Source organism: Podarcis raffonei, chromosome 10 (genome assembly GCF_027172205.1).
Source record: "Podarcis raffonei isolate rPodRaf1 chromosome 10, rPodRaf1.pri, whole genome shotgun sequence".
Classification (NCBI taxonomy): domain Eukaryota; kingdom Metazoa; phylum Chordata; class Lepidosauria; order Squamata; family Lacertidae; genus Podarcis; species Podarcis raffonei.
In genome coordinates this window covers 6,875,241-6,889,135 of record NC_070611.1, presented here as the reverse complement: position 1 = coordinate 6,889,135, position 13,895 = coordinate 6,875,241, and the positions used below count along the sequence as shown (strand labels likewise).

At 39.1% G+C, this 13,895-nt stretch overlaps 1 protein-coding gene across 1 annotated transcript in view; it reads left to right on the top strand.

Annotated features, from left to right (window-relative positions):
• The window catches only part of RELN (reelin), a 292,640-nt gene that overhangs the window by 193,827 nt on the left and 84,918 nt on the right, over positions 1-13,895 (top strand). The window contains exons 23-27 of the mRNA XM_053405719.1: positions 4,847-4,984; positions 5,309-5,495; positions 8,517-8,722; positions 9,104-9,275; positions 11,160-11,360. Of these exons, the coding sequence (XP_053261694.1) occupies positions 4,847-4,984; positions 5,309-5,495; positions 8,517-8,722; positions 9,104-9,275; positions 11,160-11,360 (904 nt within the window). The remainder of the gene's footprint in view (positions 1-4,846; positions 4,985-5,308; positions 5,496-8,516; positions 8,723-9,103; positions 9,276-11,159; positions 11,361-13,895) is intronic.

Below are 13,895 nucleotides of genomic sequence, written 5' to 3'. Positions count from 1 at the left end.
GCAATGCAAGCACATTTATTAATCACCAGTTTCTATAAATATTTTATAGCCATTCCATTTATTCATTTCCAAAACAAACAAATAATCAGAAGATTCCTCTACTTCGCTCTTTGGTCTTGTAATCACAATAACTCTGATATTATTATTTTTTTTAAAAACTAGATAGGTTTCATTATTATAAACCCTTTATGACTTCTTTCTATTGAGAATGAAATGAATAAATTAGCATTACTCTTTGGTTATCTTCAAACCCAGTGTCTCACAGCAATTGGAAATCAGGCCAAGATCGATAAATTAGTTTCATTTCCCTGCATTTGGCCATTTCTCTGTATAACAAATGACTCGGACGTACCTCTTTTCTGTTACTTACCTCATCAATTATTTTTTCTTTCCAAGTGATGACATTATATTATAATGTGTAGCCCATATTAAAAATGATCATGTATTTTTAGGAAATAAACAACTGGTCTGAAACCTCTCAGGGTCTGATTTAATTTCACCGTTTTACCCAGAGAGAGACTGGGAGTGGACATTTAATTCATGCAGTGGTCCCATATTTCTTCTACGTTCTTTTCACTGTTGGGAGAACGAAACAAATGAACAGGGACCTCCTTCATACCCTCCAACATTTCTCCGATGAAAATAGGGACGTTCTATTCCATAATAATATTATGATTTTTTTTTTTACTATTTATACCCTGTCCATCTGACTGGGTTGCCCTGGCCTAGCCCCTCTGGGTGGTTTCCAACATATATGAAAACTTCCCTATACAGGGCTGCTTTCAAATGGCTGGAGGGTTAGATAACTCCATATCCACATTTCTTCAATGAAAATAGGGAAATGTTGGACATTCCAGGATCAAATCAGAAACTGGGACAGCTTCTGTAAATCCAGGACTGTCCCTGGAAAATAGGGACACTTGGAGGGTCTGGATCCTGCATTTATTTGAATGAAAGATCTTGCAGGGTCAAGGAGATCCGATGTTCAGGTCATGTGTGTACTTTCCTAGAGGTCTGAATGCTTCCTCTTTCTCAACCACAAATCAAAGTAATTTAAGCAGGCAATGACTTTCCTTGCCATAAGCTGTCTTGAACGCCCTGTTGTTTTTTCAGCAACATATGCACCTGTAAATGTAGCGCATCTGAACACACAAGGTTTTAGAGGCTCCTCGTGTAACTCAGGATCTGCTGGGATGGAAAATATGAGGCATGGGTTACTTGTGTTGAAAATATCGGCTGGATGCACCTGCTCTTTGGACTGTATTGTACATGAATTATACGTTTCTAACACTGATGAAAATTAATTTCACTTTTATGGAAGGCATTTACATAAGAACAGGCTTAATGAGATACAAACAGCTGCCAGTTGCTGCCTTCATAAACAAATCAACACCTAATGGCTGAGTTGCAGGATAATTGGGTAAATGTAATTAACAGTAACTCTGAAGGTAGCAAATATAATTTCATCAGCCCTGGGTCCTTAGTCTCTCCTAATAGTTGAAAAGTACCAGCATTATATTATGTTAAATCCAGGATAAGAAAACATACTTTGTGGTTTACCTGAAAGGAACACTATTTGTTGTATTTCAAAATTAGGGTAATTTCCTTTAAGACTTAGTAGCTATAGATATATAATGAAAGCTTAAATCTGACACAGAGTTGATTTGATATGAAAAGAAGTGAGGAAGCGAAAGGACAGGGGGGACATGGTTACAGTGCAAAGCATAACATAGTTTTAAACATTAGTAAATGGCAGATTGAGCACTGTAACAAAACTCATATTGCCATACAGTCTTGTTCTATGAAGTTGCCAAGTGGTAATTGCCCAAGCAACCAATTGTTATCACTGAGAATGCAGCTGACATTCACCCTTTCATTTTTAGTTTCTTAATTAATATGGCCAAGCAGTTTTAAAATTGTTAATTGCTGTGCTAAATACAGTAATCCTCATATGCTGCTGTCACCTGGAGGTAAAGTGTAGCTTTCAAAATGTAAAGGGGAGGCAGATTTTGGAGGAGGAGGAATATTTTTATTGTTATTTCAAGGAGTGGGGCCTAAACCTTGCTGTGTTTTTCAAAATGTTCTTTTCACCTATGTAAGAATCCAGCAATGCAATCCTAGACATATACAGTAGGGTGGATGCTTGCTCATCACCAAAAGAGGAAAGACCTCACCAAAAAAGGGGATGAAAGAAGGCACACATTTGCATAATATTTGCATGTGCTCATATAGGAATTATAAATGCAAATTTAGAAATAATGACACAAATTTAAATGGAAATACAATGCATAGCTGGAAAGCCTGTGACCAGGTGGACCAATATGGCTGATCTTGATGGGCAGCTACAAGGTCCCTGCTCCTCCCTCTTAGATCACCTTTCCCGTTGCTCTCCTCTTTTTATCTTTACGCAGGACTTGGATCTGACTGCCCTTCAAATAAAGGACTCTTTCAAACAGAGAACTATCCTTTGTAAAGTAGGGTTTATGGACGCCCTAATGTACAGAGAAGTAAGCCCCATTGAATTTTATGGGACTTAATACCAGGCATTTGTGTACAGGATTGCTACCTATCTGTGCAACTTATTTTATTACCCAAAACTACTTGATCATTTTCATAAGGATTCTCAAAATTCCTGCCTCAGGTGGGAGAGCATGAGACTCTTGGGTGGAATCTAAACACATACAAAAAACACCGTGAAAACGCTTTTTTTAAAAAAAAGTTTTGAAAAATATATTGAATTTGCCATAGCTCGCTGCTGCCATCAGGTGTCACATTTGTGTATTGCACTGAGTCCTTAATCTCAGGGATGTAGGTTTGAGCCCCACATTGGACCAAAAAATCCTGCATTGCAGGGTTTTGGACTAGATAACCCTTGTTGTCCCTGCCAACTATACAATTCTATGATCCCTCAGGTTCTCTGATATCAGATCTTGAGGAGTGGTTTGTGTTTTTGTTTTTAACTAGAATACTCACATTCTTTATAAACATCTGCCACCATTTTGTGGCTGGCTCTTCCTGTGCCCTCAGTAACTTTCAGTTGTCTCAAGTGGGTCTTGGAGGTGGAAAGTTTGAGAAGCCCTGTTCTAGGCAGTTCACAGCATATCAAAAATAGTAAAACAATTAGCCGATCATAAAACTCGCAGGAATACTGAACAATTTAAACAATGAAACAACAGCTAAACGTTTTTGCCTCAGCAGAAGCTCACAGGGGCAACTTTAATACAAGATCAAAAATACCATTAATTTATTTTAAAGGCATCATTTTTGTCACTGCCATTAAAAATAAATAAATTAGGAAATGCCAAAATGTAACTCCAGTCCCAAAACTTAGAACACAGAGCACTCCTCTTAGATATGAAAGAGAAAAACAAACACAAGGATTTGACAAGCAAGCAAACATTCTTTCATGTTCCTCATTGGGTTTGGGATGTTACAGCTTGTGGTTAGTCTCTTCTGACTTCATTGATGTTTATGAGGCTTGCTTAGTGATTTCTCTCCTTGGTGTACCGCAGTGACTTCTGGAAACACCATTCTAAGACAGTAAAGGACTTCTAGGACAGGAATCAATGACCCATTATCTTCAGATCATTGAGAAGATAAACAATAAAGGGCTCACTGTGGACATTTATTATCAGTTGTGCCTCTGTGTCATTAGGGAGTCCTTAAGAGATGAGTAACGGATTTGATAGGCTAGAATGAGTCATCCATAGCCATTATGAGCTATCCTGTAAACGCATTCTCTGCCAAGGGAACATCATTAAAGCTAGAAAACCGCCCATGCACATAAACTCTGCATGTGTAAGGACGCGTCAAACATTGTCTTTGAAAAGCATCAATTCAGGATGGACCTGAAAATTGCCATTCAGGGTGAAAAGTTTATTGTAATTTAGTTTCACTTTCTAAATGTAGGTGGAATAATGGGAAACTGGATTTTGTAGTATATGTATTCAAGTTTATTCACATGGATTAGTTATCCTTAACCCTTTAAAAGCCCCTTCCACTGCTCAGACTGCATAGGGTATGCAATATGATTATGTTGTATATAATATATATTTTACTGTAAATGGATTGCAAGCTGAAGAAGGTCATTTTTCAATATGGACTCCATTCAGATCTCTGTTTCTGGAACTAGTCCTAGTCATTGACTAAAACAAATCTTGACTCACTCACCACAAGACCAGGATCAGTCCAAATCTCCATTACGTAGTATGAAACTGCAAAACTATAAAGGAAAGGATAGGAGAAAAGATTTCATTGGTTGGATGGGTACAGGTTTTTATTGTTTTTATTTCAATTCAATAATTTTTAAATCTTAATTATATGTTACTACTTATAGTCCCCAACAATATTTTTCAATGGAAGATATAGATAGATAGATAGATAGATAGATAGATAGATAGATAGATAGGTGTGTGTGTACACACACACACACTCTTTGTAAAAATAAATAAAGTAAGTAAGTAAGTTAGTTAGTTTCTGGGACACATTTAAGGGTATTGAACATTCTGGCGTCACTTCTCAATTGAAGTGTTGCTAAATTTTGTTTTATGTATGTATCAAATCGTTCAGAACTTCAGAAACAGTCTGTGAGTACCAATTTTCTTTCCAGTGTCCAGTATTCCATTGAAGGCACTATTTTCTGAAAACCAGCTTATATATTTCTCGTTTGAAATGTCATCCTTTAATTTGCAAACTCTTATGCAATATGCTATGGTTATTTATTTAACAGAATTTATATGCCACTTGATCGAAATAAAATCTCAAAACTGCTTATGAGAAATGGGCTTATATACTGTGTGTTATATTAATGACACACACGTTTATATATATCTATTTTATCTTTTAGGTCCAGTGCTACACGTTTTCGTTGGAGTCAGTGCTACTACACAGCGCAAGATGAATGGGCTTTAGACAACATATACATTGGGCAGCAGTGCCCAAACATGTGCAATGGGCATGGCTGGTGTGACCATGGTGTTTGCAGGTACCGCATGTTTGCTCTTGTAGTGGATGAGTTGCTGTTCGTGGCCTTGCAGTTATTTATTCCAAAAGCCAGCAGATCCAGTGTCTGGGGGCATAGGAAGACTCTAACTTGCCATGAGTTGCCTGTGCATTGCAGTGCACTGGATGGAAGACATCTAGTGAGGAAGACAGGGCTTTAGGACAGGAATCATCACAATCTGCTTTCTTCATGTGGAAAAAGAACCGTCCATCTGTCTAAATATTATCAAGCTCTCTGTTCACATACATAGAAGGTTGCTTGCTCAGTTATTTTTTTCAAGCAATATATGTTTGCCCCTCTCTACAGATGTGATTCTGGATATCAAGGTGCTGAATGTCACCCTGCAAATAACCTCCCTTCAACAATAATGTCTGATTTTGAGAATCCAAACAGTTTGGAATCAGGATGGCAGGAAGTGATTGGTGGGGAGATTGTAAAACCAGAGGATGGCTGTGGAGTCATCTCATCGGGATCCTCTCTCTATTTCAACAAGGTATATGTGTACACACACCTTAATACACATTTATACGTACTTAATTATATCTGATGTAACTAGTAAGGAAGTCAGCACTGTGATACAAGATTAAATGTGAGTTTAGATTTATTTTTAAAATAAAACCTAAAATCCCTGTGGCCCACCAAAATTTTTACTTAAAAACAACAACAACAGGAATGCAGACCCAGGATCTCCTGATATTTAAAGCATAAGCTGCGTCTTTGTTTATTATCTGTGGACCAAATCTCACAGATGTATAGGGTCGCATTGGATGTGTCTGGGTGACCAGCTAGCAGGGTGTTGTGAAAATGCTGCCCCAATTTAGCATTGGCAAGCAAGGGAAGGTATAGCGAGAATGGAGTGACTGACCACTATCTGAGACTGAAGCATAAAAGTTTGGTCCCTGTGTTCCAATTCAGCTCTCCAACCCTTCCAAAGCCTGGTTAAGATATGAACCATGGTTTGTTTGCCTCCAGCATTGAAACTGCACGTGACTTGTGGACTACAGTATTTACATTTCTCAATCTGTAAAATTGGAATAAACATGCTATAATCCAAATTGCCTTTCTATGTGTTTCAATATTTTCTGCAAGCTTTCCTCAGTTACAGATGTCTTTCTTTAAGCCATGTGCATTTAGCGTCACTAGACCCAGGTTAATACATGTGCTATTTTAAATAAAAGTCTTTATTTGTGTGTTGCCTTTGAATTGTTAAAAAAGGTTAGTTTATTTGAATTTTTGCTGATACAGGAAGTGCATGTTTTAATTTCAATTACTACTAACAAATTTGGTTTTGTACCCAGCTTACGTTTGTTTTATAAGTGAAATGCAATGATGTTGCTCTACTAGGGAAAAAGCTTTTGATCCAGTAGCGAAAGCTGTATATATAAGAGAAGGAAAGGCGATTTTGCTGATTCTCTTTCTACCCCGCCCCCAGTCCCCAGCACATGCTGTTATGGAGTCCATGCTGTTATGGAGATTCCCCCAATCCTCTGGTGACACAGGGGCCTGTTTCAGTAAAGAAGAATCAGTTTGAATTGCACCTTCTCTTATTTTATTGGGTTCCTTTGCTGGATCAAAAGCCATTGTGCAAACAGAACATCCACTCTGGATTTTACCTTACACTCTGTTTTAATTGTCTGTAATCATATTTGAAGAATGTTGTTCCTTTTAATTAGCCTTCCTTCTCATTTCCTTTGCGATTTCTGTAACTGGAGACCTTTTTTTAATTAACTTTCATTATGTACTGCCTCATCCCATTGATGGAGTGGTTCTCATGTTAGAAGTATGACATAGACAGCTGTTCTTTCTGGCATTGTATATGCTCTTCACCTGAGAGATGGAGTCCTCTGTGCTTTCCTCGGGAAATCAGACTATCCCCAAATGGATCCCAGCCTCTGGAAGCTTACGCATTCTACATTTGTTTATTTATTTTACCCATTTATAAACTGCTTCACAACCTGAAGCCACCAAAGAGGTGTACAACAAGGTAGAAATGAGATAAAATGCACACGCAAAATACAGCTTCTAAAAATCATTTCTGCAAATATACAGTGGATATTCCATAAATCACTGGGTCACCTCAGGGAAACCCTTCTTAAACAAAAATTGTCTTCAGTAGACACCTAAAGATCATGACGTTAGGCACTTGTCTAATTTCAGCTGGAAATTGATTCCAGGGGACTGGAGCTTCAACACTAACAGCCCAGTTTCTGGTTATAAACTTAGTGCCCCTTAGGGGAACCTGATAGTTTCCAGCAGTACTGATAGTTTTCAACAGTGCCCCATCTGAGGCGGGTGGTTGTCGTTAAGGTCTCTATGGGATGCTTCCTTCTCATTGGTAGCTTGGTCCCAAGTTTTTAGGACTTTAAATGCTAAAAGCAAAACCTTTAACTCTGCTTGGTAGCAAAACAGCAGCCAGTGCGGCTCCCTCAACAGACGTGTTATATGGTGTTGACAGGATGCTGCAGCCGACAAACTAGCAACAGCCTAAAATGTAACTCCTCTACCAAAAAACCCCCACCAAATTATTCTCACTTCTCCACCAAAAAATTGAGCTGGGGAAAAAATGTTCAAATTTTGCTTCTCTGTGACCAAATATTCATATGGTGATTCAAGCTCTGACTTTGGGGATCCAGCGATGCTCCACCATTCAAAAACCAATGCAGGTATTGAATTAATTGTCTGAATGATAACTTTAAATAGGAAGCCTTGCTCTTGGCAGGCAGATCAAGGTCAAATATACCTTCTTGTCCCCTGAAAGGAACATAATATGTATTTCTGCTGACTTTTTTATTATTTTAAGTGTATCAGGCAGTTTAAATCCAAGCGATAAATTCTAGTCACTCAGTGCCCACATAGATCTTGTCAGATGTCTGTCAGCAGGCCTTGGAGGTTTCTGAGGATAACTTCTGAAAGCTGTCATGAGAAGGCCATCATCAAAATGACAAACATGTTTTGACCTAACCAAATGGCTTTTGTATACTAAGCTCAGGATTTTTGGTTTTGAAGTAGGCCTTTGTATTCAAGCTGGGGGAAATATCCCCGACTGTATGCTCCTAGATGTATTTCTGTGTGTAAGTTCCTAACAGGGGGAGCTGCCTTACACTAGGTCAGGCTATTTGTTCTTCCAACCCAATATTGCCTGCTTTGACAGACACTGGCTCTTTCACATTGTGTGCTTCTTTTAAATGAACTTACCATACCACAGATTGCACCTGCTATTGTCCTCCCCTTTGTTTCATATTTGCACAGTCTATATCCCTACTAGTAATATTAGATTGGTCCATTTACTGAGGCTTCACCATCTGAAGTACATACTGGCACCCTCAGTTTGTGGATGCCATGACAAAACAGTTCTTTGATAATCTCAGATTCACAATATCCACTTAATATCCCATACATTTGAAGTAAATGTAGAATAACTGTCCCCATTGTTGTTTTTTACTACAAATATTAGCTGTCTCAATAGCTTTGTTTTGTGTCATTGTCCCCTTCCTTTGTCCCTTGCCTACTGTAGGCTGGAAAGAGGCAACTGGTCAGCTTGGATTTGGACACCGCGTGGGTAGACTTTGTCCAGTTTTACATCCAGATAGGTGGAGAAAGTCCTTCCTGCAACAAACCAGACAGCAGAGAAGAAGGTATCCTGTTGCAATACAGCAACAATGGAGGCATCAACTGGCATCTGCTGGCAGAAATGTACTTCTCTGACTTCAGCAAGTCCAGGTACCAGTTCAGACCATGATGGGACATTTGGAAAGCCTGTTTCTGTGTATAGTGCACAGCATTGCTAGCCATACTCTTATCACTAACAATAAAAGATAAACTCAAGGGATAGTGTGGAACTCTGTTTTGGATAGACTGCTGAATTAGAAGCATTCTAAGCCACAACTAAGCAATCTGAGCTCTCATATGATTTATCTGTTCATTTTCACTCAAGTGGCATGACATTTTTAAGCAGCAAACAGAGTGTCAGTCAGATAAATGTGTCATGAAAAACACACACACACACACACACTGTGAAATAATCCAAGCACACAGGCAATCTGTGTGTGCAAGCTCCCTAGTATGTAACTTTTTAAATGTGTTGGAAATCTTTGCATCTAGATTTGTCTACCTTGAACTTCCTGCTGCTGCGAAGACACCCTGCACTAGATTTCGCTGGTGGCAGCCAGTATTTTCAGGGGAAGGATATGACCAGTGGGCTATTGATGACATCATAATTCTGTCAGAAAAACTGAAGCAGGTCATCCCTGTTGTTAACCCCACTTTACCTCAGGTAATCCACAAGTGCAACTAATTAAGTTCCTGGGTTAAATGAAAATTCACGTTGCGTGATTGAGATGCCATGGTAATACTCCAAGCTCTGTTTCCAATGCAGACATTGTACAACATGTGCGCCAGGCCCTCTTTATATCTGCTTCTGTCAAATTTGATTTCCATCAGAGGGGAAAGTATTTATATATGCAAACTCACTAATGCTTTCTAGAGGAAATAATACATGCAGTTGTATGTGTGACATGCTATTTTTATTTAAACAAATTTTAGCCCATTCTTCAGCCAAGGCACCTAATTGTCAGTGCTTAAATAGAGTCCTGCATGGCAATTTTAAACTGATAAGCACCTGTCAGGCTTCCAGTTGCCCTGGACCATGGCTCAATGTACTTTGATATTAAACAGCTACAGGTTTTGCGCGCTCTCTCTCTCTCTCTCTCTCTCTTTCTGAACCCACACAATTTAATTTTCTTTTTTTATTATACACTTTTATTAGTTTTTTAACATATCATTCCAACAGTCATTTAACATACATTCTTATCTTATACAGTATTTTAGACTTCCGTCAACTACCTCTGAAGATTTTCCATTCTTTATCACTTAATCTGCACTTCTTAATTTCTCTATTACTTTTAATTGTCCTTAACTGATCATTCTCTTCATAGTCTTCCTTGCAATATTTGGCATAATCCTCCTTACAAAACTTCTTGCAGTCCTACTAGCGTAATCTGTTTATTACAATTGCTTTTCAAATAGTTCAGATATTTATCCAGTCCTCTAAGAATCTCTGGTCCCGCAGGTTTCAAATCCTTCCTGTCAGTTTGTCTAATTCTGCATCGTCCATCACACAATTTAATTTTCATCCATGTGGGTGAAAGCAGGTCACCTGATGTCATTGTGATTTCAGGTGATTGACAAATGGGTGGCCCATGGGGAGTGAGAGAAATAAAGACACATGAATACAGAGGGTCACAAGCAGTAAAATGGTAATTAAAATAGCAACATATCTTGTGACAAAAAGGCAAAGAAAGACTGTAAGGCAACTCTGAAAACTGAGTCCTTGAATATAACCAGGTGGGCATCTCAGTATATTTTAGTTGTGAGTCCCACTGATTTCAATGAAACATATTTCCAAATAAAGACAAAGCAAATGAACTTCAGCCCTGATTGTGCATGTGTGTATTTGTATGTTTTTATATACACTGACTTCAGGCCTTTCCAGATTATTTTTTTCTCTACAATATAATATATTTATTTTGTGGGACCAGTGTTGTCTTCTTTCTCTTATGGAGATGTTACTGGATAACTCAAACTATTTCTCTAGCTGCTACATCTATGGCTTTTGCAAATGCTGGGTAGGATGTCGTTCCATAACTGCAAAGAACTTTTTTTAGATGTTGCATGTATGATGAGAACTACACATGAACATCCCATTACCCTCACCTGTGACATTTAATGAATTGTTTGATTATTTATTTATTTTGGAGGCTGTGGGCTCCCCTGCTGTGACTTTTGATGGGATAGTGTTTGTCCTCTTGATCATATGCAAGGGCCTTTGCATTTGAGGACTAGCTCACACATGCATGTTCATTACCTGAGATCAAGTGATGGATGGGTAATCTCAGAAGTAGCAGCAGTGATAAAACCTTCAGTTCATCTCAAAGTCAGTATTTTCCAATGGAGTTGGTTCACATAAGCACGTGTGAACCAATCTCAAATCTGATTTAAGCAGAATTTATGTCCACATTAAAGTGGTGAGGATCACATCATAAATCTCTTTATATCTAAGTACTTCAGCTCAACTCCTTTGCGTATCAGGTTGCAAAATCCTCCTATACTAGACACAATGAGACATAATTCTTTCTGTTTTGCTTTATATTTCCAACAGAACTTCTATGAGAAACCAGCATTCGATTACCCTATGAACCAGCTCAGTGTGTGGCTGATGTTAGCTAATGAAGGAATGCCCAAAAATGAAACTTTCTGTTCTGCCACCCCATCAGCAATGATATTCGGGAAATCAGATGGTGATCGCTTTGCAGTGACACGGGATTTAACACTGAAACCAGGATATGTCCTTCAGTTCAAGGTACACATCATTACAGCTTAAATTAAGAGAAAGCTAATTGCCCTGACCTTATTCAGTCAAGCATCTGAACCTATTCAAATTGTGATTCCGAGATGTTTAACTAAATGTTTACCTGTAACAAAACTTTCTCTTCCATTGGAATTCAGCCGTAATCTCTGGCCTTTATATGGAATAGGCCTTTGTTTAGCCACTTTCACCACATTATACATCCCCCCCCCAAAAAAAACCACACCCCACACAAGATCCTCATTCAGGTTGATTGTTGTAGCAACGTGACTGTAAATATGAACAAGTACAACTGCAGTATACATTTCTGGGAAGTAATTACTTAAATTGGAGAGTGGTAAGGTCAGGGACGCGGGTGGCGCTGTGGGTAAGACCTCAGCGCCTAGGACTTGCCGATCGTCAGGTCGGCAGTTCGAATCCCCGCGGCGGGGTGCACTCCCGTTGCTCGGTCCCAGCGCCTGCCAACCTAGCAGTTCGAAAGCACCCCCGGGTGCAAGTAGATAAATAGGGACCGCTTACTAGCGGGAAGGTAAACGGCGTTCCGTGTGCTGCGCTGGCTCGCCAGATGCGGCTTTGTCACGCTGGCCACGTGACCCGGAAGTGTCTGTGGACAGCGCTGGCTCCCGGCCAATAGAGTGAGATGAGCGCACAACCCCAGAGTCTGGCAAGACTGGCCCGTACAGGCAGGGGTACCTTTACCTTTACTTTAAGGTCAGCTCTTGCAAAGTGTGATGAAAAGACAGTCAAACCATAGTCTAAAAAAATGGTGGACTAGTTCAAGATTTGATTGGAATGAAATCTGAAAGGAAATTAGGGGACTATCAACTCTTGAGTAGGAACAGGAACAGGCTGGGGCGGGGGGGGGGGGAGCCGGCTAGTGCCAGGTTTGCCTGCCATGATGTCAGGTAGTCGGGTATATTGAATTTTTCAACTTTCAAATTCCAAAAAGTTGTAATGTGACTTGGGAATTCAAATGATATTCTGGTTTAATTAATATAATATAATTTAGTTTTGCTTGGTAAGTAGAATGTGTGTAAAATTGCATAGAAATTATACTCTATAGTAATTTTATTTTATTTTTATTTTTACTTAGAATTACTTGATATTTTCAGAAGGTAAAATTAAAATTCTTTGTTTTTCCAAAAGAAGTTTATGTACTTCTTCATCTAACCGCCCTGAGATCTGCGGATGAAGGGCGGTCTACAAATTAAGTAAATAAATAAAAACATAGACTTACCAAGCTAAATATTGTCCAGTCACAAAAATAATAACAAGTTTGAATTCATCACACCAATAAAAGCCCCATATACAAAAGACTTCACTGCAGAAATTTGCAAAAATTTAGTTTCACCCCCTAAAATGACACACCCTAACTCTGCCTCCTAGGTTGTGAATGTACCCCATGGCCTGACTATTTCCTAGCCAGGTGGTGGGACTTGTCCCCTCTTCTATAGTAAACATGTTGATTGTCCCTCTTACATGATCTTCAAGATTTACTGTCACCAGAGCATCAAGTATTGCAGTCAGGGGAAATGGCAGTCACATCATTCCTGTAATGTCAGAACTAACTGTTAGACGAAAAAGAAAGTTTATGTGCTTTGACAAGCTGCTGTGTCTGAACCCTAATCAAAATTTTATTGAGTTTATAATGAAATCCCATTGTGAATTCTAGGGATCGACTGCGCTAGAATTTTAATGAACTAGCCACAAGTACATGATCCTTACATAATTGGTGGATACAGGCGCTGAATAATTTACAAACAGAATTATTAAAGACATCACATGTTTACAGGCAGCTTTTCAAATATAATTCCCACCATCCTACAAATAGGGAAGTTGGCAAGGAGCCTGGGGATTTGTAGAATAATCTCATTCCGCTTTGACATTACAGTGACGAAATGCCACGCAACCTGAGAACTGCTTTGTCTCCGTGTTCACTGTGGGTTTTTTGTGACACTCTCTTTAAAGCACTTCCACTTAGGGGTTACCTACGTGCATCATTTGCTTTTCCATAGTGGCGTGCAGCACTGCAGACTTCACAATGCCACTAATCCTGCTTTGGAATCAAAGTCAGTAGAGGTCTCTTCAAACTGTGCAAAGACAGTGACCCTGAGGGGAAATTCTCAGCCTCCATATCTTTCTGTTCTACACTCTGCCTGAGAGTTCCTGTCTCCACAAGTGCTCAGTGCAAGGAAGGACAGAAATTTGTATGGATGGTAATAAAGCAGGCGCTCCTCCAAACAAGCTGGTGTTCATCCTAATTTGCTTGCACAAAGCTTACGCGGAGGTTATACAATATCCACCCTCGATTGAGCATTTGTTTTATTTGTTTGCAGGCTAGTTACATGACCATGAGCATCAATCCTGATTTGCTTGCAGGATATTTATACGTCTTCCTGTTAATCATTCATCCCATAATTTTCAGTGCATTTCCTTCTCAATTTCCTAACCTCATGCTAGGGTAAGATGGTACTTTAAACTCTTTCAGTTGTGTGAACCTAGATTCCCAGCCTGTGCCTGAGAAATCCT